The 22,090-nt window shown below is 37.3% G+C and overlaps 1 protein-coding gene and 1 long non-coding RNA gene across 4 annotated transcripts in view; one reads left to right on the top strand and one right to left on the bottom strand.

Annotated features, from left to right (window-relative positions):
* The window catches only part of LOC124171446 (dual specificity protein phosphatase 3-like), a 41,809-nt gene extending 29,410 nt beyond the window's left edge, over positions 1–12,399 (top strand). For all 3 annotated transcript variants that reach the window (XM_046550622.1, XM_046550624.1, XM_046550623.1), the window contains exons 4-5: positions 11,162–11,273; positions 11,368–12,399. In XM_046550622.1, the coding sequence (XP_046406578.1) occupies positions 11,162–11,273; positions 11,368–11,455 (200 nt within the window). In that variant the 3' untranslated portion in view covers positions 11,456–12,399. The remainder of the gene's footprint in view (positions 1–11,161; positions 11,274–11,367) is intronic.
* On the bottom strand, positions 5,256–20,731 carry LOC124171447. Its single transcript, XR_006867718.1, has 2 exons — positions 20,628–20,731; positions 5,256–5,872 (listed from the first exon to the last, which is right to left on the bottom strand). It is a non-coding gene; the product is annotated as an uncharacterized LOC124171447 (long non-coding RNA).
* Positions 20,732–22,090: the final 1,359 nt, after the last annotated feature.

Genomic DNA, 22,090 nt, shown 5'->3' with positions numbered 1-22,090 from the left:
GAGTGGGGAGTGGCCAAAAAATGTTTGTTCATTCATTAGAGAAATGCGTCCTCCTTGCACAATTTCTCATTTTTCCAGTGTGTCCGGTCATTCCTATCCACGTGGATGATCTCTGGGTCAAAATCACAAGAATGTTTTCTTTTCATTCTTGTGATTTTGATTTTCTTATTTCGCCACAAGAGAGGTGGTGTCTCATTTCTCCCAGAATTTTCAAATCAGCTTTGAAATGAGACTTCCCCCAAGACTGTTTAGACTCCCAAAAATCCACAAAGAGGGTAATCCCGTCAGGCCCTTGGTATCCAGTATAAGAGCCCCGTCCCATAAGCTAGTGGCTAGATTAAACATGATAATCGGGTATTACACATCTTTCACTTCAAAATTCAGTGTTAAGAACTCAATTCACCTGATTAGGTGCCTTGCGAAGCACAACCCTCCCAAGTGCTGTAGATTGGTTTCCTTCAACGTAGATAACCTCTTCACATCTGTACCGGTCGCTAAAACAATCAAATTGATGAATGACTTACTTCATGACTCTCATATTAATGTCCTCATAATAGAAGAAATTTTAACTCAAGTGACAACCTGCATAAGCGAAATTTATTTTATGTTTAATGGCGGTTTTTATCTCCAGATGGAAGGCCTGGTGACGGGTAATCCCTTTTCTCCGTTATTAGCCAAAATCTTAATGGCAAACTTTGAGTGTAAATTTTTAATTCGGGAAATCAACTTTTAAAGAATGTAACTAATTGGGTGTTCGCCAATTGAACTGTCTTTTAAATTTTTTACAGTGGAACTTTGTTCTATCGTTTTTCAGGGGAATGGTCGAAAAAACTATGAATGCAAGAAAACGATCAATTCGGGAATGTTTGGCAAGGTTGCCTTATTCGTGGGAAAACGATCATTGCGGGAACGATAGATCAGGGTTCCACTGTAAAAAGTCAACACCCAAAGATCAATTTTAAGTTGGAGAAACACGAAAGTGGACAGCTGAATATTTTAGACTTAAATCATTCCACTCATTACTTCATAGATTGGTGTCCCTACGCCTTCAACCAGTAGAATTCTCAAAAGAACTCAATGTAATCAAACACATAGCTCTGGTGAACAGCTACAGTGAAAGATAAATCAAATAAAAAAACATGACATCGGCATTAGAAATTTGTGTGCCCTCGTGCCGCCCCCACCCGAAACCAAAATGTGGTGCAATATTCAGTTCATTGGCGATATATCCTATTAAATCACTAAGCCTATTCCAAATAATAAACTCTGGGTATGTTTTTCCAATCCAATCACCTTGGGAAAGCTGCTTTGCTGCACAAAAGATAGGATCCCTCACCTTAAGCAATCAGGGGTTTATAGAATAAAGTGTAAGGATTGCAAAAGAAGTGTATATCGGTCAGACAGGCAGGAACTTTGACACACGTACGTATGAAGGAGCATAGAAAATGCTGGGAGAAAGGAGATACCACCTCTCTCGTAACCCTTCCTAACCTTCCCCTTCCACCCATCACCCATCGGTTTTGCATAAATACAGCTCCGGAAACAAAAATCCTCATTTTACTTGATAATGACCTGATGGTGGAAACACATCGTACTTTCAATAATAAACCTGTGGAAAAGTGCCATCTCTCTGTTCTTTCAATACTTACCCTCCTAGATGTCGATGATTTTAACATGATAATGGGACATGATAATACCTCATAATACAAAACGAACACAATGATAATGGGACCGTAATAAAAATCTTGCATATTTTTTAAGGGTCTGGAGGGGGGGGCACGTGCCCCCCCCAGATCCGTCTATGTCCACCCACTAACCCTTATAATGGTACCCTTTCTGAGACCTTTAATGATGTTGGGCTCCAAAGACCTTTCCTGGTCCTTTTGTACCTTAGGGTATTGGGCCTGAGAAATCAGACCATCTCTTAAAAAGAAATAATGAAATGAATGTTTGGAAAAATTTAACCATTTGAACTAAGATCTCTATGTAGATCATCCTCGCTCAAAAATTGAAATGCTACTACCAATTTTAGAATGGTAAATAATACAAATTTAAATCCAAGTTTAGGGGAAAACATTGATAATTCTTTTATTCTATTTGTTCATAACATTGAGGCAATGCTGGTGCCTGAAAAGCACTGAGTGACTGTTGATGTTTAACATCTGTACGTGTAAATGTGTGGGATTGGTGGATAATAAAAGCTAATTTTGCAAATTTTTAAATGAAAAAATATGTGAGGACACTTTGCAAGCTGTGCAAAAGAGGTTATACATACGAGAGTTGTGACTCATATCTAACTTCAATTTTGTTTTGAGCATCGATGAGAGGGAAGAGATTTTCTTATAACACCATATGTTGATCATAAAACTTAGTTCATAATCAGCAATGCTACAACAAAAGCCTTTGAATTTTTCATCCTCAACCATTGTTCTCAATGTTTTATACCCATTTTTCCTCTATGTCTTGGACCTATGGATTACATGTAATGAAAATAATGTCAATTCTAATGAAATAACTGGCCGTAATCCCTTACAGTTCTGGTTTTTCTATTAGCTGTTCAAGAAAATTGATCAATAATGCTATCAGGATGTCTAATAAGGATGTGCGAGTACTTGAAAATTTGAGTCGAGTCGCGTAGTTGGTACTCGATTTGAGTGTTTCGAGTAGTATTCAGAATGTCGAGTCGAGTCAAGTAGTTTCGGTTATAGATCTATTGTGGCCTATCAGAGTTGTAGATAGATCTACCAGTACAGATCTAGCGAGTTCGAAATCTTCTGATAGGCGGTGCTATTATGAAACTCATGTAATGATATCATTTTTAGAGTCGATAAGTCGTTCTAATGCATTGTCCTAGGAGTTTCAGCTTGTTGTGCAAGTAGCAGTCAGCCACTATAGCTGTCAACCTGGGCACCCAATACCTTTTCGTCAGCCCAGGCGGCCGACCCTCTTCCGCCCTGGCGCACCATTATTGGAGTGAACCGCTGCATCACTCATACTTCCTTATACAATACTTTAATATCCTACCATACTTTCTTTACTGAAACGTCGAGAGAATGCATAAAAATTGTTGAAATTTATACGGAAAACTGCAACTTTTAGGTTTTAGCGGACAATCCCGTTTTTTTTTTCAGGTGTTTGATAGAACAATTGGTGCGATCTTTTAGCCTCATGGAGTACTATGTTAGTCTAATGGTAATTTTTGTTTGTTCCTTGGTTGCGTTTAGTTTCCTTCATGAACTTTAAAAAATAGTTGCTATGGTTGATCAAACAAAGTAAACGAAGAAATAAAGAAAAAAATGTTTTGGCGTGCAAAGCTAAAGCGAAGTTCTATAGTTCGTTTCCTTCGTGCACTAAAATTTCATGAAGATTCAACATCCATAAAAATCGTTGATTTGATTTAGGTATAATAAATGTCCCAACATTCCCAAATCTTGTAACTTTGGCAAGGAAGTACTTGACCAGTCACACTAGTGTGTTGCAAAAGACAACTTTCTGCAGGTAACATGGAGACGTCAAATCCTTCCTCCTGAGCATATATGTATAAATTTTGTTTTTCTCAATGAGAATTTGAAAGGATCAAATATTATATGATTCATTTGCGTGTATAATATTTGTTTAAAATGTGCAAATTCCTTTACTGAGGGCTCTTCTGAGCAGTTTGGATGTATATATCAATGAAATTTTTGACATGTTACCATAAGTAAATTCATTTCCATTGTGCTTATGGAACTCTATAAGTCACATTAATTTTCATTCATATCCCAATTGTGATACAATTACCGTACACATTCCACATTATCTTTTCCTTTTTACACCAAGAAAAGCATTCAGAATAGAAAATTCACAAGGGGTTTGAAAAAATTAGAATATGTTACTGCATGCATATACCTGTATTGCCTGGTTCAGGAATTGCCATACTCAACTCGACTCGATACTCGCAAGTAGTTTTCAACTCGACTCGAGATCAAAAAGTACTACTCGCACATCCCTAATATCTAAATTTGTAGAATATAAGCTGTAGAATGCTATTGTATGACAATCGTATTATCCCAACACATTAAGTCAACTTTGATACAGAGATTATTATTTTCAACAAATTCACATTTTTTCAAAGTGCTATGAAGTCACAGTAGGATTTAACTATTTTTATGATGGGAATGAGAATTTTTGGTAAAACGCCTATATTAAGATAAGTAATTAGTTCGGACTTAACTTTTTAAAAGCTTGCGGTGTTCATAGTTAAAATAACTTGGTTTTCATATGCAAAAATTTAATACGTTCATCAATCCATGTTTCTACGGCTATTAGTGGAACACCTTAGGAGGAGATGGTATTAAGTGTTGAAACCTGAGTTGGTGGTTGTATTAAATATTGTGGACTAATATCAATTTATGTATATTAATAGAGTCATTCACTCAGACCTGAAATTGCAATTTAATAAGATAATTTGGTTGATGAATGATAAAAGGTGTGATGAAAAAGAAGTCCTCTTCATTGAGCCAGTTTTTCATAACTTTAAAATGGAAAAATACAAAAGTTGCCTCCCACTTTTCGTGAGTTAGTGATGTCATCAAAGTTCTGATTCATTAAGTTGTTCAGAGAGTCCCAATCCTTGACAGAAAGATTTGCTCATCAGTTTGTTAATGACCAAATGACCACAAACCATGTGAAATGGATGTGTGTGGCCGAGCAGTAGTGGAGAAGCAGTGGGCCACTCAGTGACGTCACAAAATTATCAGCGAAAGGGGTAAGCCCATCAATGTATGCCGCACACAGCTCAAGAAGTAGGCGGGTGACGTATCGGAAAATGGAAAAATACTGGTCTCCATATTTTTCTGTCTCTATAGCAATGGACAATGACAATAACATGGTGAATATATGTTGAAATTTCTGAGTGAAAATTATACAAAACCTTCTACATCCTCAAGGAGAGAGGACTGAGAATTTGAAATGAAATGAATGTCATAATATGAATTATAGTGAATTTTGTCTGAAATGCCTGCAAATAAAACTTTAACTTAGAATACTATTTCACAAAAGTCACGTAATATTGTACTTCAGGACAGCCAGTGGCATTTGTAACTTTAAATTCCTATCATTGTGATGAGATACTGCAAAGAAGTGGAAAACAATATGGTAATAATCATTCACAGTCATCCATTGTGGCATGCAAAATGGCATTAATCGGTATGAAATAATGGAAGTGGAGTGAAATCTGGATTTGAAAGATCTTATGACAGAAAGTAACTCTCATATATTATGTTATGCATGCTAAAGATTTGTATTCTGGGGAATCCTAGGCATGGAAAAATTGGTGCTAGTTCCCATGCACATTTGCATCGTGTCTGCTAGTTATAACCTTGATATCATTCGACTGAAAGCACTTTATCAAACATTCATGTAGCTCTATTATGTCTTGGTTCTTTTAGAGATAAATCTGGAGGTGAAATCCAGTTCCATCGAGGTACCATTTTTACTCATTTTCCTCATGCATGGTCATGAAATAGCATGCTCTTTCTTAATTTATTTAGCCATTCATGTTTCTTTTCCTCAGTTGAGATAGTTTGATTTCAAAGAATTGGGTAAATAACCTCAAGTTAGAAAGATCCATTCCTTTGCAGTTTTATTGGATTATTTAATTTTTTATTTTCAATCAGAAAGTTTTTAAATGAGTGAGAGCAGTGTCCAAAGCTCTGATACCTTTTGTCATCATTTAATTTTTTTGTATACATTAAATATGTTAGAAAAACATCAGCATTTTCTATGAAATTTAGTGTTTTCCTCTTGCTTTCAAATATATTCCTTGAAGATTCCAAAGTTTCCATGTTTCTAGCACCTAGAAAATACATGTAGAAATCCCTGGCTGGCGAGTCTGAAATTTAATGGAAAAGTGTACCATTCCACAGACGTTACACATACATATTTCACAAACTTTACCCATTAATATGACAGAAAATATTTTCATCGGGGGTGTTTTGACGAGTGTTCTGAAACCTGATATGTATCCATTGTATTCACTCCCCTCCCTACTTGAATTATGTACTTAGTTACTGCTATTCATTCACAGTGCTTAGCAAATTATACAAATTCATACCTGTGACAAAGAGATTTGCCTTCATAGACTTCAGAAAAAAATTTGTCAATTTAGTCAAGGATGTCCCTTAAGTCTTAATGCCTTAAGCCTTATTTTAATATCTAAAAGAAAATAAACCTCTTTTAAGGAAATGAGTGAAATATTCCCAAGCTCAAGCAAGAGGGGATGATGCAGTTATGCTAAGGAGACATGCCTTCCCACCATTGGCTCCTATTCCCCATCACTCCTGGCACCTATTCCTCTCAGCCAGTCATGGCTTTGGAAAGAAAATCCATATGCTCAGGAAAAGCTATGTGGAAGGATAGAGGAAGTTAGAAAAAACACTAATCACTCTGGTAAAGCATTAAAATAACTCTGCATTCAGAGTTATGTGCTGAGGTGCAGTGAGACTGTTGCCAAAGGCTTATGGAGGTGGCTGCGATTGGTGGACAAGTCTCACTTGTGTACCCTACCTGCATGCACAAAAATACTGAAGAGGCTTAGGTCACAGACCTTGCAACGCTCGGCAGCGGAGGCATTCAAATGACTGGTTTTGAATGCAAAGAATATCGAGATGGGATGCTCAAATTTATGATTGCATGAAGGCAGTAAGGCCTTGCTCTAATCTTTTATGGGGTGTGCTGGACTGTGTGATTAGATTTTGCATCAGAGTACACTATGTACATTGTGCCACTTGTTGAATGGCCTCTAAAAATACTTTTCTCCTTTGATCTGAGTATTATCCGAATGCTTTTTGGTCTCTCTTTCTTTCTGGTAATTATTTGTAAAATAATGATGGCAATTTTAAAGCAGTCTCAAAAATTTTCTTTAAAAAAAAGTCCATGAAAAACAAAGTAAATTGTATACCCCTTCAGCTTTTTTGTGAGCCAGGTGCAATTTATTTTCACTATTAAATATATTGCATGCACATGATACAGAGAGGAAGTGCTTGGAATTACATTTTTGAAAACATTTAATCAGTCAATTATTTTCATACCAGACAGGATGACAATTTGAAAATAAATTTTTGCAAAATTAAAACATGAGTGGTGATCACAGTTCCAATAGGTGAACACCCATCCCTCAAGACTGCCATTGGTGTAGCCATAGTGGTGCTTGGAGTTCACCAAAAATTCTCATCTACAAATCCAATCCTAAATTCTTCTTGAAGAAAGGAAGTTATGCTGGCCCACATTCAAGCTGATGAAAATTATAGCACTATTAAATGTGTTATTCATGTATCATCACATAATAATTTGAAGTTAATTGATTGCAAATCTTCCTCTTAGAAAAGGAATCCATAGTATTGTAAACATTTCTGTTGAATATAACATTCTCTTGCATTTTAAACATAGTTCACTATCAAAAGATGGGGAATATGAATAGGTACTTATTATGAATGAGCCAATGTCATATTTAGAGCTACACACTATTAATTACTTGGTGAGGATCAACCGTTACACACTGTCATTGTGGAGGAAGGAATACCTAGAGTACTCAAAATATGTTAAATGGTGCATCATAAAATTATGCTAGTTGTGTCCCTGATCATTAGGTGGCCTACTGTCATGCCCACCAACATAATCTTCTTCCTTCCATGTGGCATCATTATAGAGAGTGCAGAGGTAACATTTGGCTATGTTATGTCTTGACAAACATTGACTCTTAAAAAACTTACCATGGAATGATCAAACTTTCTGTAATTACGAGACGACAAGACCCAATGAATAGCAATGATAATGGAGAAAAATGAGGTTGGGGAAGTAAATATGAATCAATCTAATGCATTCCTCCCAATTTAGGTGAAAGGATCCAGCATCTGAGATATTTTTATCACACAGCTTAATGATTTGGAAAATGAGGCCTTGATGAAAGAATAAAATGGTTCAAGGAGGAGCATGATACATGGCCTACCTCCCTTCATAATATCCATAAACCTAATTCTCCTTCAACACCTTCACCTGCTGCCTTCCTTGCATGTGTTAGGTCCTTTTCCAATCCACAGTTGTAAAGCTTTTGTGCACTTTTCCAATGTCAACTTCTGGAAGTAACAGTCGCAAGTGTTGTTCCAATGCAGAATGGGGTGTGAGTGGGGGAATGCTATTCTCTTTCCCTGCACCTTTTATAATAGAGGGTGACTGAGATGTCAGCTCACAGAAGTTTCTCTTTGTCTCCCAGTTGTTACCATAACTTATCAAAATTTTATATCGCAAAATACTGATGCTTAAGAAATATCTTCTTTTAATGTATGTTATGTCCTGTCAAGTTTTGTGCACCATACACTCCATTTGTAATTATAGTTAATTTTTTGTTACATATCAGGGCTAGCCTATATTTCAGATAAAGAAAGGAATGTAGAAAAAAGGGAAGAAGTATACTCTCTGCCAGTCAGAAATTGTTGTTACTCTTCTACATTCCCTTGTCTTTTTGTCTATCTTCAACTTTCCCATTCCTTCTTCAATAGCCACTTCCTCACCCTACCTCCCACTTTTCTACCTCTCCAACCTCTGCTATATGGGGTACCCAGACAAACCTCTTGAATGCTTTCAACCTATTAGATTCCAATTTATTATTTACCATACAATTCTTGCCCACGTATAAATTCATCTTAATTAGGTTCCTCTTAACTGTGTCATTTCCCTGTCACCAGTTCTTTCCTATTATGTAGTAAAGGCTTCTTTTTCCAGGCTATTCTATTCCTATTGATTGTACTTATTTTCTTCCATAAATATTTCCAATTAAATAGATTATTCAACTTGCTCTAGTTTATGATCATCTACCCCAAGATTTTACTCCACTGTCTATGGTCTTGATCAATTGTTTTATGCCTGTGAGCTGCATGATCATATTTCCATGCACTTATGTTAGTTCAAGAAAAAAACATCCTTGAGTATATGCAACTTTAGATGGTCCAGTGGCTCGCCGTGCTGCCTATCATTTAGGAAAATCCAAAACTATTTCTCCGACGGCGAATTTCAGTTGACACTGGAAATAGGGAAAACGTAGTCAAAGCAATTTGTATTATTTTGCTGACACAGATGGAACTGCCTGATAGCGTAGTCTCCAGCGATTACGGATTTTAATCTATTGTCTTTCTATTGAGCCAGCAGAAGTAGTCAACAATTCCCTTGATGTCGTCAACATTGTTAAAATAACCATCTAAATTTGCATCTGCATTTTTCACGAAACTCGAGTTGTTACTTTCACTCGTGAATCATTCCACTATTTTTCTTTAGCTCTTAAGCATATTTTTGGGGAGATAAAAAATGTTTATCAATGCTAGTAATGAAAACTATTTTAATTTTATTACTGTTACAAGGACTTATTTACTTCAACAATGCACTGTTTTTACAAGGTAGGTATTGATTTTACGAGGTTGACAAGTCTCGATCAAAATATTTAAGTATCGAGAAAGACAAACAATCCGAATATTTGTTAGTAAAACATAAATCCCCCATCTTTCCCTTCCCTTGGTATAGACGATGACTGCATCCATTATGTTTATCGCGCTAATTTCACTAATTATCGTGTTAATTTTTTTTTCTGTGAACGCCGCGCATTTACACATCGAAGTAGGGGTACTGGAATCTCACGCTAAGTTCTCTATAAGGATATGTTATTGCTAATTTTTTTATATAAACTCCCTGCGGATGGGATACATAGAAGACAATAAGGCAGTCGCTCTGCCCGATTAAAAAGGGTTTCGTGATGTTTTCATTGTAAGAATAAATACCAAGTAAAAATATAACCTCTATTTTTACTTCTCCTTAAGTTGGGGAAACACCTTGAACGGAATAAATTAGAAAAAATCAGTCCACCATTATGTTACCAATATCATTTGGTCGTACTGGAGTCATCGCAGATGCAGGTCTCTTATGAAGACACGAAGCTGAATGAGTGGCCTTAGGATATCATTCTCTTAAATATTAATTTTCACATGAACACTTCAGATATTTGGCTATTATTAACCCTAAAGGAAATGTGTGGGAGCAGTTCTACCTTCTCGTCCCAAAATCTTCCCACAATACGCTTGACAAATCATAGCTTCTTTAGGGCTCTGCCACAAATATTTCTGATGTGCTTTCCCCTCGATAGGGTGGAAAGGATAAGGGATGGAAGAATCCCTCGTCGTCATTAAGGTGACGCGGGCTACCACTTGTAAAACCGAATTTGCATTCCCAGAGAAATGGAAGATATTCCTGTAAGAAGAATAATCCAAAGATTTTTCTCTATTAATATCTTAGAGCCAGTGTGAATGAGATATTAGGGATTTTGCTCTGATTTAAGGTTGTGGCACGTGGGCCTCGAAAGTAAATGAAGACTCTATCGGCCACCAATCGGCTCATCAAATTTGCACGAGAGCGTCAACACTCGCAGATTCCTTTTTTGGGAAAGCCGGTTTACAGGAAAAAATAGCAACAAATTTAAATAATGATTGGCGAAAAAATTAGCTTCATAGCTTCGGGGAATTTATAGAAAAAATGAGCGTGGACTGTACGGCATCTATCATTCTTCTGCAGAACTATGAAAGCTAACTGACGCACAGAAGGTATTGAAGTTGAGATTTTTATTATCCGTATCGATGTCTTTTCCGGAGTTTTATATTCCAGATTGCTGCTTCGAATCAAGTTTCCTTGCATTCAAGAGTTGAGAAGAAAAGGACTCCTCTCTCGCACTACAGTTTTACCGAGGAAGAATCGAGATTGATTATAGATAGGTGTTAGAAGACCTTATAAGTGGTTTGACTTCGAATTCGAAAATATATATGATTCTTCCTGTCTTAGTTTCATTACCAAATTAGCATTCATATACTTAAATTCATACTTATACTTGTTATCATATATTTTTATAGAGTAGATAATATGAAAACATTTTATTAATTCGTTTATTTTTCATATGCATGATAAAGAAATGAAACTTACCAGCCATATTTCCGTAATTATGCGGATAGACGTTGGGTTTTTCATTTAAAACCTGCCTTAAAAAGACTGAATATTTGGTATAAATTCATGAAAATTCTTCTTACTTTCAGATGCCTTATTCTTGTTTGACTTAAAAGCCTAATTTTCTTTTCAATGTTACCTTCAGGTAAAGTATTGGTGCACTGCTATCAGGGCATAAGTCGGTCAGCCACTCTAGTCATTGCCTTCCTTATGCTAAAGTGTGGAATGACAGCTACGGAAGCTATTAAAACTGTGCGGTGAGTAATTTTAAGGATACTTTAATAAATTTGTAATTTATTTATTATTATGAGCAATTAAATAAGATATTTTCCTTTTATTATCATTCTACAGGTCCAAAAGGGAAATCATTCCTAATAACAGTTTTCTACGACAACTATGCGACCTAAATCAGAGGCTAATTGCGGAACGGAAATACTAATATTATAATAAATTGTATAAAATATTTATAAGATGAAAATATTTGTATACATATTGCTATAGATGCCCAAAAAATCGCAATTGCTATTAAAAAAAAACTAGCGATTGCCATTTAATTGCGAGTTTTTGCGCATAAATACGATATGAGGTATATTTTTTGATGGAACGCAATAAATTCGTGAAATACATTCTAGTTTCCTGTATTCTCCAGTGCTGTGTTATTTTTAAATCTGAATCATTAAATAATAGCCTACTGATATACTACATGAACCACTATGCAGTGCCAAAGTGAAAAGGTGGCCGTTGTTTAGGGGTTTCCGGAGTTGTCATGATATCCTCGTCACGAAAAACGGCCACCTGATTTTGACATGATATATGTTGCTAAATAATATCTTAAATCACAAATTTTTAATTTCATTTCTATAACAAACTCAAAATGATTAGAGACGCTTTGAGATGCAATTGGAAGTTATTGTTGTAGGTTGTTTGCAGGTGTATATTTGAGAGTGGCTCTCAAACCTCTTGTTTTGCTCTTAACACAAATGCATGCACGGTTCTTGTTATTTTGGCTGTTTTTGTTGATTCACCACAAAACCTTTAAGAAGTACTGTAATAATCCATGTAACATAGGTTTCTTGACCCCAATGACCAAAAACGTATTTTTTGCCAAAAGCAACCACCTGCTCAGACTAATTATTGCTAAAGAAGAAATATTTAGCTCAACCAGTAATGGTTTTCACAAGCCAGAATTGTTGATGCAACCAACTAAAGGATGTCAACGGAATACCGCGGCGCTTTAGGATCGGTTTGTGGAAGTGACAAAGTAAAATTCCGAAGGCAGCGCGGGAAAGGTGAGCCAACGTCAATGCTTCCAACTCCTGAGCATGTGAAGAACCCTTGTAGAAAACTGTGACGATTAAAAGTTAAATAAACTGATGCATCATATATGTTTGAGCAGTTTCTTTCTTCAATATTTTTCACCTTATTTTTAATTTTATCCTACTTTAATTTTCAAACTTACGTAACAAACAAACTTATACACGAATGAAAATTCCAAACTTAACACAGAACATGAATCAAATTCAAATCCATGGGGAATTTAAATTACTCTTCTTTCAAAAACTTCCATGTTTGCGTAGTGAAGTAATTGGAGTCTTGAGCATTTATGCAGGCAAGTTTTATAAAATAAATTTACAGATAAAAATTATGCAGTATTAATAACATTAGAAGGAATAATCCCTGAATGTTACACCTAAATCCTCAAAATTGAATGCTGCCGATCGTTCAATTACTCAGTCACTCAACTACAAAATTTCTTCAATAAAATTTGGTATAAAAATTTAAAAGATATTTACAACTGCAGATGAATCATGAAAATTAATCGGATGAGGCGAGTGAGCAATGAGTCAGTCCGAAAAAGAGTAGGAGAAAAGAGAAATATAATGAAAACCTTGAGAAAACAATTTAATCGGCCAATCTTAACTTCAAGATATGGAAAAGAGTTTGAGTTGAGAAAGGAGTTGAAGAGAGATTTTGGAAAAAAGTTTTGAATCATAACCGAAAAAAGATAAAAAGCAGAGGAGCGTGAGGACTACATGTCTATTTTTATCATTGCTCGCTCACCCTACGCTCAATAAAGTGATGCACGGCATAATGAAGTAGGCGCAGGTGAAAAAAATCAATGCGAAGGGAATTGAAATAGGAATCTGGAAACATGTAAGCACACCTAAAAAACGTGAACATTTTCAGCGAGACACTCACCGTGTTATGGCTGCGGGCGATATGCCGTCACAGGGAATTCGAACACTACGCACAGTATATATTTGAATCTATTGGAGGTCAAGGGCAAGGTCATTATGTCCTTGGTTTAGAGGTTATTTTACCTTTGGGTATAACGACCTCGGATCGGGGCGCGGTGACAGTGAGAGATTATCATTTGGATTTGTGCCAAGCAAAGCTTGTAGCTTCGGGACCGGGGAAATCTTATATTTCTGTGATTGTGTGTAAGAGTTTTTCCTTTTCCTAGAATGGTATGGCATTTGAAGGATGCGACCGACAGCTGATGTAATTTGCCCCATGAGGGTTTCAATATACATAATATTTAATATATAATCTACCTTGGCACTGCGAAGTTCAACAATTTCAATGGAACAAATGAAAATAGATTAATATCAGGCTCCTCTCATAGTAATTAAAATTCACTAACTTGGCATAAAAAGAAGATAGGAAAGCATCCAATGGCTCATTTTAACTATGTTAAAGTATAAAATTTAATTATTGGATTATTTGATGAAATATAAACAATTGAATACATTTAATAACAAATCCAAGTTTTCAAATCGATTTTTTAAGGTATAGCTACCCCTTTGGTTTTTGTCATGCATTTTAAATAAATACCTCTAAAAGTTTAAAAAAATGGTAGGGGTAATATTTCATTTGAGGAAAAAACTGGGTGAACGCGTTACGCTGGTTTTCCGGCGGCGCTCGGCTCTCGGGCTAAGCGTTCAGCTATCCAGATCTCATCAGCGTGCTTCCGTTTCCTTATGTTCACTAAATTTTACCCGCATACTGAACGTGTTCTTCCCTTCCCCCATGTCGTTCCTCGATTGCTCCCCTGTGAAAGGGCTGCCGCTATAGAATCCAGGATCTACTGGTGGTTGGAATGAATACGTGTCTGCGAAGTTTGTAACCTTTTTCCTCTACTAGAGTAGCGCCTTGATAAATTATCGGTTCTCTACTTGTGATTTTCGGTCTCTTTGTATCTTAAAAATTTAAAGATCTGTGATGACCTCTTCTCGGTTTCTACACCGGGTGGGTGAATTTAATTCTGCCGAGGCGACGTTTCGGCTAGCGACTTTCGGCATTACCCATCCTCAAAGCAAATGTAAATATTTATTTCTCTCTCCTCCCATAGGTTGGTAACATTGAATTTCAAATTTCTCGGGACACGAAAATAAGGGATATATTTCCCGAAAAATTAAGCTCTCGGAAATCTCAAGAAATTTCCTCTGAGTTCACGATCTAGGTCTCTTATCAAGAAGCCATGGAGGATCAACTAAGGACGTGAGCTCTATTAATTTCAACTTATCCTTCCGCCGTTATTGTTACCATTAAATTGTTTATACATAGCGTATTATTTGGATTCTCCGCAAAAGACTTATCGAACATGAATTTCACTCCGTAGTTGGCGAGGGGGAAGAGGAAAGACTTGAGCAGAGTTATATAAAAAATTCCTTTTACCTGGAAAACGGAGAGCTAGTTTCTTCAAATTTCTGAACAGGGGGCTTAACGAAGGTCTTAGACCACTGTCCGATATACGTTCTGAAAAAGTGCTTTCCTGTAGTAAATCCATTTCTAAAACAAGTATGGGTAATCCTGCTGATATAGGAAATTTATCATTTGTGGCCCATCTGCAAACCCCAACCTTAAAAAATGGAGGTTTTGATACAACAGGGTCATAAGGGAAAAGTGAGGGGATTGAAAAGATCTAGCGAAATCAGGGAAAAGTCGAGGAATCTTGTTCAAGGTGTCAGGGAAAATTTATATCGTGACGCGCGAATCAAAACAACCGCCGTGCTGTTGGTTAGCTCAGGGTTTGTCTCTTTTACGCGGAAAGATTCACCATGAATTTTCCATTGGAAGTTTTTTAATTCGATTGGAAAACCATTTTACTCACAATTTTAGGACAATTTGTATAAGTTCACTTAAAAATAAGTTTAAAAATGTTTTAAATGTATTTTTCTCAAAAGTTATTTCTATATTACTGACCCTCCAAAGTTCTATGTTATGGTTCAAAGTAGAGTATGAAAGATTCCAGATAAAAGAGGATGTTTGCTCGGAAAAATTTAGTTAACTTGAATTCAGGAATCTTGTAGAAAACCTGAGCAAATGAGCAGAATTTGAGGGAAAATTCTTCGGCGGTAAAGATTTTGTGAGTCTTATTTCGCTCCAGACAGTATTGTTGAGGTAAACGTAATGATTGAGTTTTTAGGGTGAAAAGCTGTGTTATAAAAAGGATACTATAATAATGATTTTTTAATTACACTTTACTTAAGTTATTAAAACATTTAATGAAAATTTGAATCGCGGACAAAAACTCCCGCAAAATTGATTTCATTTGTCTTCTAAAGATAAAAGATTAAGGTGATGAAGGTTAAGTAAGAAAAAGTCTGTGAACCGCTTCCCCTCCTCGCCGTCCGTCGCAGCCCTAGTGATAGGACAGCATGTTCAGCAGCCAAAAATACATGAAGAACCAAAAACCATCTCCTCATCACAATTTCACGGCTACACCCTTTTTATAGTCCCGCTTGCTAGGGCTAATAGGGGATGGGAGGCTGGGAAAGGGCTAGACTGTAGAGGGATAGTTCTCTCAGCTTACGGAGGTGGGCGACTGATTGAGTTGCCTTGATTTGAGGGCTCATCCTTTTGGGCTCAGGGCCTAAGCGGTGGGAATGAGTGTGACGAGGCCCAGAACTAGGGTGTGGTAGGGGGACCGGTGCCCCGAAGGGCAGGTTACAAGGAGCGGTAAAATTTGAAAAGTGAATTTCAAATGTTTGTCTAATAAATAAAAACGTGTCTAATTTCAACTACCGCATCTCAAAAAATATGGTAGTATGTCATTTGAGTGGTGAGGTAAGGGGAGAAAGGGGATTAGGGGAGGGGTCAGAAAACTGATCTTTGCTCCCCCTTGACAAAACTCCTAGTTCTGGCCCTGAGTGTGACCCTACGTTATGAGTTATAAGGACAGCCCATTATTATGAGAAGAGCGGACAGGAGAGTGGTGTTTAAGCGAATATACATGGATAGTGCTATCTCAGCTCCTGTGAGAATTATCTTAGGATGTGTTTATAGAAAAAATTGAAGTTCAATTTCATCATAGAGATCAAAATAAATACATATGATTCTTCAAATATCGCAGTGATAGCAAAAATGTATTGGTAATAGACAGGAAAATTAATTGTTGTCCAGACTTGACAGAATTAATAATTGTCAATTCTAAATGTTACCGTGACATTTTTCAATTAGTTCCTACCCTTGAGCACAGTCGACGTATAATCAGTAGGTACTAATTATTCCAGGCTTCACGTAAAAGCTGATGTAATGCTCATTGAATGTACGCCACTTGTGTGCAAGTGCACTTCGAGAACGTTCATATTATGGTGATCAGAGTATTCAAAGTGTCTCTCTTGATATGCTTCTGCAATCCTCAGAGTGAATCTTTCAAAGAATGTAGCCTTTTTCCTTCAGTAAAAATTTAACTTAAAAAATAATTTTCGATATATTGGTATCAAGCAGATTTTGCCAACAATTACCTTGAGCCTATATTTTTTTTTAAAGAAAAGAATGTTCCATTGTAAGGGAATTTAAACCAGGACTTAATTTTACTTCCCATTGTCTAGCCTTTCAGCTACTGCGACTGAAACGATTTTTTCAGTCAATAATTTAACATTACTCCAATATACACTCAGCGCTAGCTTTGCTTTTTAGTCTCGTGTACGAAAAATTCATCACATGAATATGCATGATTTTACTGATGTGTAAATCTGAAAATTCGAAAATAATGGTGAGAATATGAATCCAATGCTTTTATAGCATTGGAACTTCTTTAATAAACTCATAGATAAACGAAGCAAATCCACTGCATCTGAGAGCATTTGGTTGCAGGTACATTGATTTATATTCGATGGACGGAAAAACAAGGGCGTACCCAGGATCAAAACAAGCCATGGTTGTTCAAGTTATAGGCAAGATTTAAGCCTGGAAAAGGTGAATGAAACCAACATTTAAAGGAAACTGTAACGATTTTTGCTACTAGGGGGGGGGCAGCTGCACCCTCCTGCCCCTCGCTGGGTAAGCCCATGCGGAAAAATAGTATCAGTTTAAGATTTTTTCTAACAAGAGCTATCAGCATCGCTACTATCGCTATTATTAGAAATTTAACATAGAGACCATGCCATGGAAGAGCAATCCAGAATTTTTCTGCAATCATAGAGAACCACTTTGTGCGGTGCGTTTAACAGGCAAGTACTTAGAAAGTTTTCATATTTTGGTGTTTTCGTGGTAATATTCGCTCCTAATTAGTTTTCAAAATTATCTGTATTGTCTCCCAGACTAATGTGAGCTATTAAAATGTCCTTCTAAGATATGAGCGAGATATATCATTCCCATAAAAATTCCAAAATATGCCCTTTTAATTTTAATAAATTAATTTCCTTCGATTTTTTATTTTAAAAAGTGGTCATTTCCTGCTATATCATCTGGAAACTGAATAGGAATGTCAAGAGTTATTCCATATAGGCTCTTGCGGTGATGCAGAGGATATGAAAAATGTTGTAAATGGTAGCTCAGAACATATAAGGCAATTAGAAATAGATATACTGTGTAGGACACGAGAAAGAAGATTTGACAGATAAGAAAAAGGTTCAAAGATCTTTTCAGGTTGTTAGAGAGGCCAAAAACGTGGTGTTTAGCAACCTAATAATTACCAAAATTTCTCAGAAATTCACTATTGCTCGTCACCTTTTCATGAATCGCAGGCTCGCATGAAAGCTTGATTTTTTTATTTTCACTAACTCCATGCGCTATGCTAAAACATCCAGAAACAACTATCGGAATTAGCTCAAAATATATTTTAACGATTTATAAAGGTTATGAGATTCATAGTCGAGGTAATCTCCGCAACTTTACCAAATGCAAACGCAGGCCAATAAGAGTAATTAGTAAAAAGTGATTTATTTAACAACATACACTCAATTGCACCTGTGCTAATTATATTATTTGGTATGATCACTTAAAAATTCACAGGTACGACTTATCACAGTGACTCCAATTCTGGGAAGAAAAAGTTTCTTTCGCCGTGATCTATCGATGTTTGAACAATTGCGACCCTCAGACAGTTACGTATTCTAAAATATTGAATCAAATACGATTGAATACATGGTATGGCATTTGGAGGAGGCGCCCGACAGCTGAGATCATTTGCGCCATGAAGGAAGGGTATGGAAGGAAGGGTGGAGAGAAACCCGGCGTCGGCATTAGCCTGCTCTTAACGAAAGGCGCCACGGGAACACGGCTTAACGTTCCATCCAACGGGCGGAGTGTTTTGCTTGAAATGTCCTCCACACAACACTCAAGCAGGGATCGGGCAGTCTCTGAAAATTCTGGGATTTGAACCCGAGCCCGCCGGGTGGTAAGCCAACACTCAAGCCACCACACCAACCCGATCCCCCGATTGAATACATTTTAAAAGTATTCGTTGCAGACATGTGATATGAATGGACAAGATAAGATATTTTGGAGTAATAACACTGATTCTCAAAACTTAGGCATAGCGTAACACAGACGAATCGACCTTTTTCCGGAATATAGCGCTCTCCTGACCAATGTGGACTGCCGCTCTCCCCTTGGCAAGGTTTCTTATAGCATAGACTAACATCGTTTCATATGCTGAGTCGACCCAGTCCCTTGCAGAGACTACCTTTATAAATAAAAATAATGAATATCTCATCGAGGACTCAAACTTAACCATCTCCATCGTATCCTCAAAACCTACAGCTTCCAGACTCCATCGTTTCGTATTGGCTAAAAATGGAAGAACCTATGCACCAAAGCTCCAGGGAGAGCCAAATTTGGCGATTCACTTTCATTGAATTCAAAGTAAAACAACTTACATACATTACCTATTTTGGTAGATCGTGAGAAAATAAAGTGAGATACTGTCACTACGATTTGTTATTAATTGCGCAAAACGTCATAGTAACGCGCTTCATCACAGAAAAAGATATAAAACAAGAGAATATGAAGTAAGTCCACCCAGGGTGTTCCTTATTCGATTGTCCTCGACCTTCAAGTGTGCGGAGGAGTGGAGAGGCCATCATAAGCGTCAAGGCGGCAGAACCCCAAATAGATCGGTGTCCTCAAATATCCAGAGAGATCATTCCTCCGCAAATGTCTCTGGACGACTCTGGCAATGAAGCATGTGTATGAAGTAAGGTAGCGACTCGGAGCCAAATCGTAATCCAGTTAAATACATGCGGAGATTCACGCGCCCATCGTAAATGGGCGGATATCGCGCTTTTTAGAAGGTAAGCGTTGCGTTGCTAGCGTATATATTCACGCAATTTACCATAGACATGATTAATCCCATAATTTTTCTTCCATTTGTATATTTTGAAATTATTTGCCCTTTGGTTTCACGTAATTCCCGGCTATCACGTCCCTTCGGAGCCTTCGCCAAGTCCGACACCCTAAGCGGCCGTGTCGTGTGCTCGCATATCGGGCAGGGCTTTCTTTCGCCTCACGCAGGGGCGATGTGCTGACACGACCTTGGGGGCATGGAACCTCCCTCTGGGAAAATGTGAACATTTTTTATCTCTTGAAATCACATTTATGCTATTTTGGCACTTAAAATTTCTCAATTTATGGATCGTCGGGAAGCTGTTTTGCTTAAAGATATTGGTGGAGTAGAATAAATTTGGTTTATAGTTTAATACTTTTCAGTTAAAATTGATTGTTCTTTTTGGGGGGAGCACGTGCCTCCTGTTCCTTCCCTGGCTACGCCACTGGTGTCACGTCTCCATCTCCTTCCTTCTGTCAATAAATTGAGCACCCCCTCGCGTCGGGGTATCTCCCCAAAAACTTATCTTCCCCTCGTCCCTTCTACAAGCTCCTGAAGCTATTTAGGGTTAGAAACAGATTCAGAATAGATGGGAAGTACCTCTATGTGGAAGATATATACCAGCTGCTAGAAATAGATTGGGCATCTAGTTACAAGAAGAAAGCACCATCGATGAGGGGGTTCAGAACGCCGAAACAGAAAGAGCTGTCTTCAAGATTAAGGAAAAACTATGGAATTAATCAACGTCCTCTCCAAGACGACTAAAAGGAAGGCAAATGCTTTTCGAGCAGGTCCGCAGGGTGCACAAAGACGCAGTGTGGCCAGGAGATTTAGGAAAAAAGTTTTAATTCATAATTCAAAAAGATAGAAAACAGAGGAGCGTGAGGACTACGGGTCTATTTTGCCATTTCTCGCTCACCCTACGCTCAATAAAGTGATGCACGGCATAATGAAGTAGGCGCAGGTCACAAAAATTAATGCGAAGAGAATTGAAATAGAAATCTGGAAACATGCAAGCACACATAAAAAACGTGAACATTTTCAGCGAAACACTCACCATGGTATGCATACGCAATGAAGTTCACAGTATTCATGGGAGTCGTTGGAACCTCTTGATAGACATGTTTGAGACTATTTGCCCATTAGCGACTAGGAGGAGTGTATGAGGTGAGGGGAGGAAGGTTGTGTCCGTTGAGCGTAGGAAGAAAGCAGAGGAGGTGGGTATGGAGATGTTGGCTGCATGCCGCACGGAAGAGAGAAGTGATATAAGAGGCGGTCGGGTTTGAAGGTTACTTCCATTCATCCCTTCTTACACGGAAGTTTGCCCATAGTGGAGGATCAAGGAGACAGGCGGCCGCCCCACCGTAATTTATCGAAACATTGAAAAGATGGGTAATCTTAATTGAGTTGGATCTCCAATCAAATTTTTATTTTTAAGTATTTTTATTTCACCAGCTAAGCAAACAAAGGTAAAAATAATTGAAAAATATCTAAAACCCACTCGTCCACGCAAATCAGACCTCAGCCGCATTATTGCTAAGTAGTATTGCATATACCAAAGGCGCCTCGGAAAGTAATATATGAGGGGGTGAGAAGCCAAGTGGTCAAGTGATTCTCTTTCTAAACAGAGTCAGGTACAGAAATTGATAGAAGAAATATACAAATATTTTTTGGCCAAGGTTACGAGTGAGCCTCTATTCTGTGCTGACATCGAGTGGAAAATCATGCACTACGGAATTCCAAGTTGATCTCGTTTATTTTCTTTACCCATTCTCTGTACCCAACTCTGCTTAAAAAATCACTTCTACCCCTTGGCTTCTCACCCCCCTGATATTATATAAACGCATGATTCCTGGTCTATCTACCATTTATGTATAACATCATTCATCCGATCGACATGAAAGTTACCGAATGCATGTAGTTTCCCACGGAAATTTTTTATGCTCCATCCATTTTGCTTTAACAGGCCCTTAGGGGCCCTCTCCTCGAGGTTTAAAATCCAAGCACTATGTTAGGGGCAGCGTTTTTATTTTTTGCTTCATAAAATTACTTTCAACACATATAGAAGACTATAATTTTTTAAACAAGTGGCTGAATAGACGAGGCTTAAATGTCTTTAAATCAATTTTGTTTTACGATTCTCACGTTCCCAAGCATCATGCTAGTACACGAAAATCTCACATTTCTCTTAAAATAAAAAAATAATATTTTCTTAAGCAAACAGTTGCGATAACACTATTATATCGATTGCGATTATAATTATTATTAAGGGTGTGATTACAAAATTAATACCATTACCAGTCGGATTGCATTGAAAGTTTGAGAGAACTTTTGTACTACTATTTCCTCTTGATCAGTGTTCCATGCATCCATACTGAGATTTAACGAAGAGTGGGTTGGGAGGTGCACATAACTTTAGGAGGAAAGCAGGCGGATGACAGGGGGCATGGATGGGCCAAAGGTGGAGTGAATAAAATCAAGTTTGATCGTGGATAATTGTTCACATCAAAGATTCATTGG

The sequence above is a fragment of the Ischnura elegans genome, chromosome X (genome assembly GCF_921293095.1).
Source record: "Ischnura elegans chromosome X, ioIscEleg1.1, whole genome shotgun sequence".
NCBI classification, from domain to species: domain Eukaryota; kingdom Metazoa; phylum Arthropoda; class Insecta; order Odonata; family Coenagrionidae; genus Ischnura; species Ischnura elegans.
The sequence above is the reverse complement of the archived record's forward strand: the minus strand, read 5'-3'. Positions and strand labels throughout refer to the sequence as shown.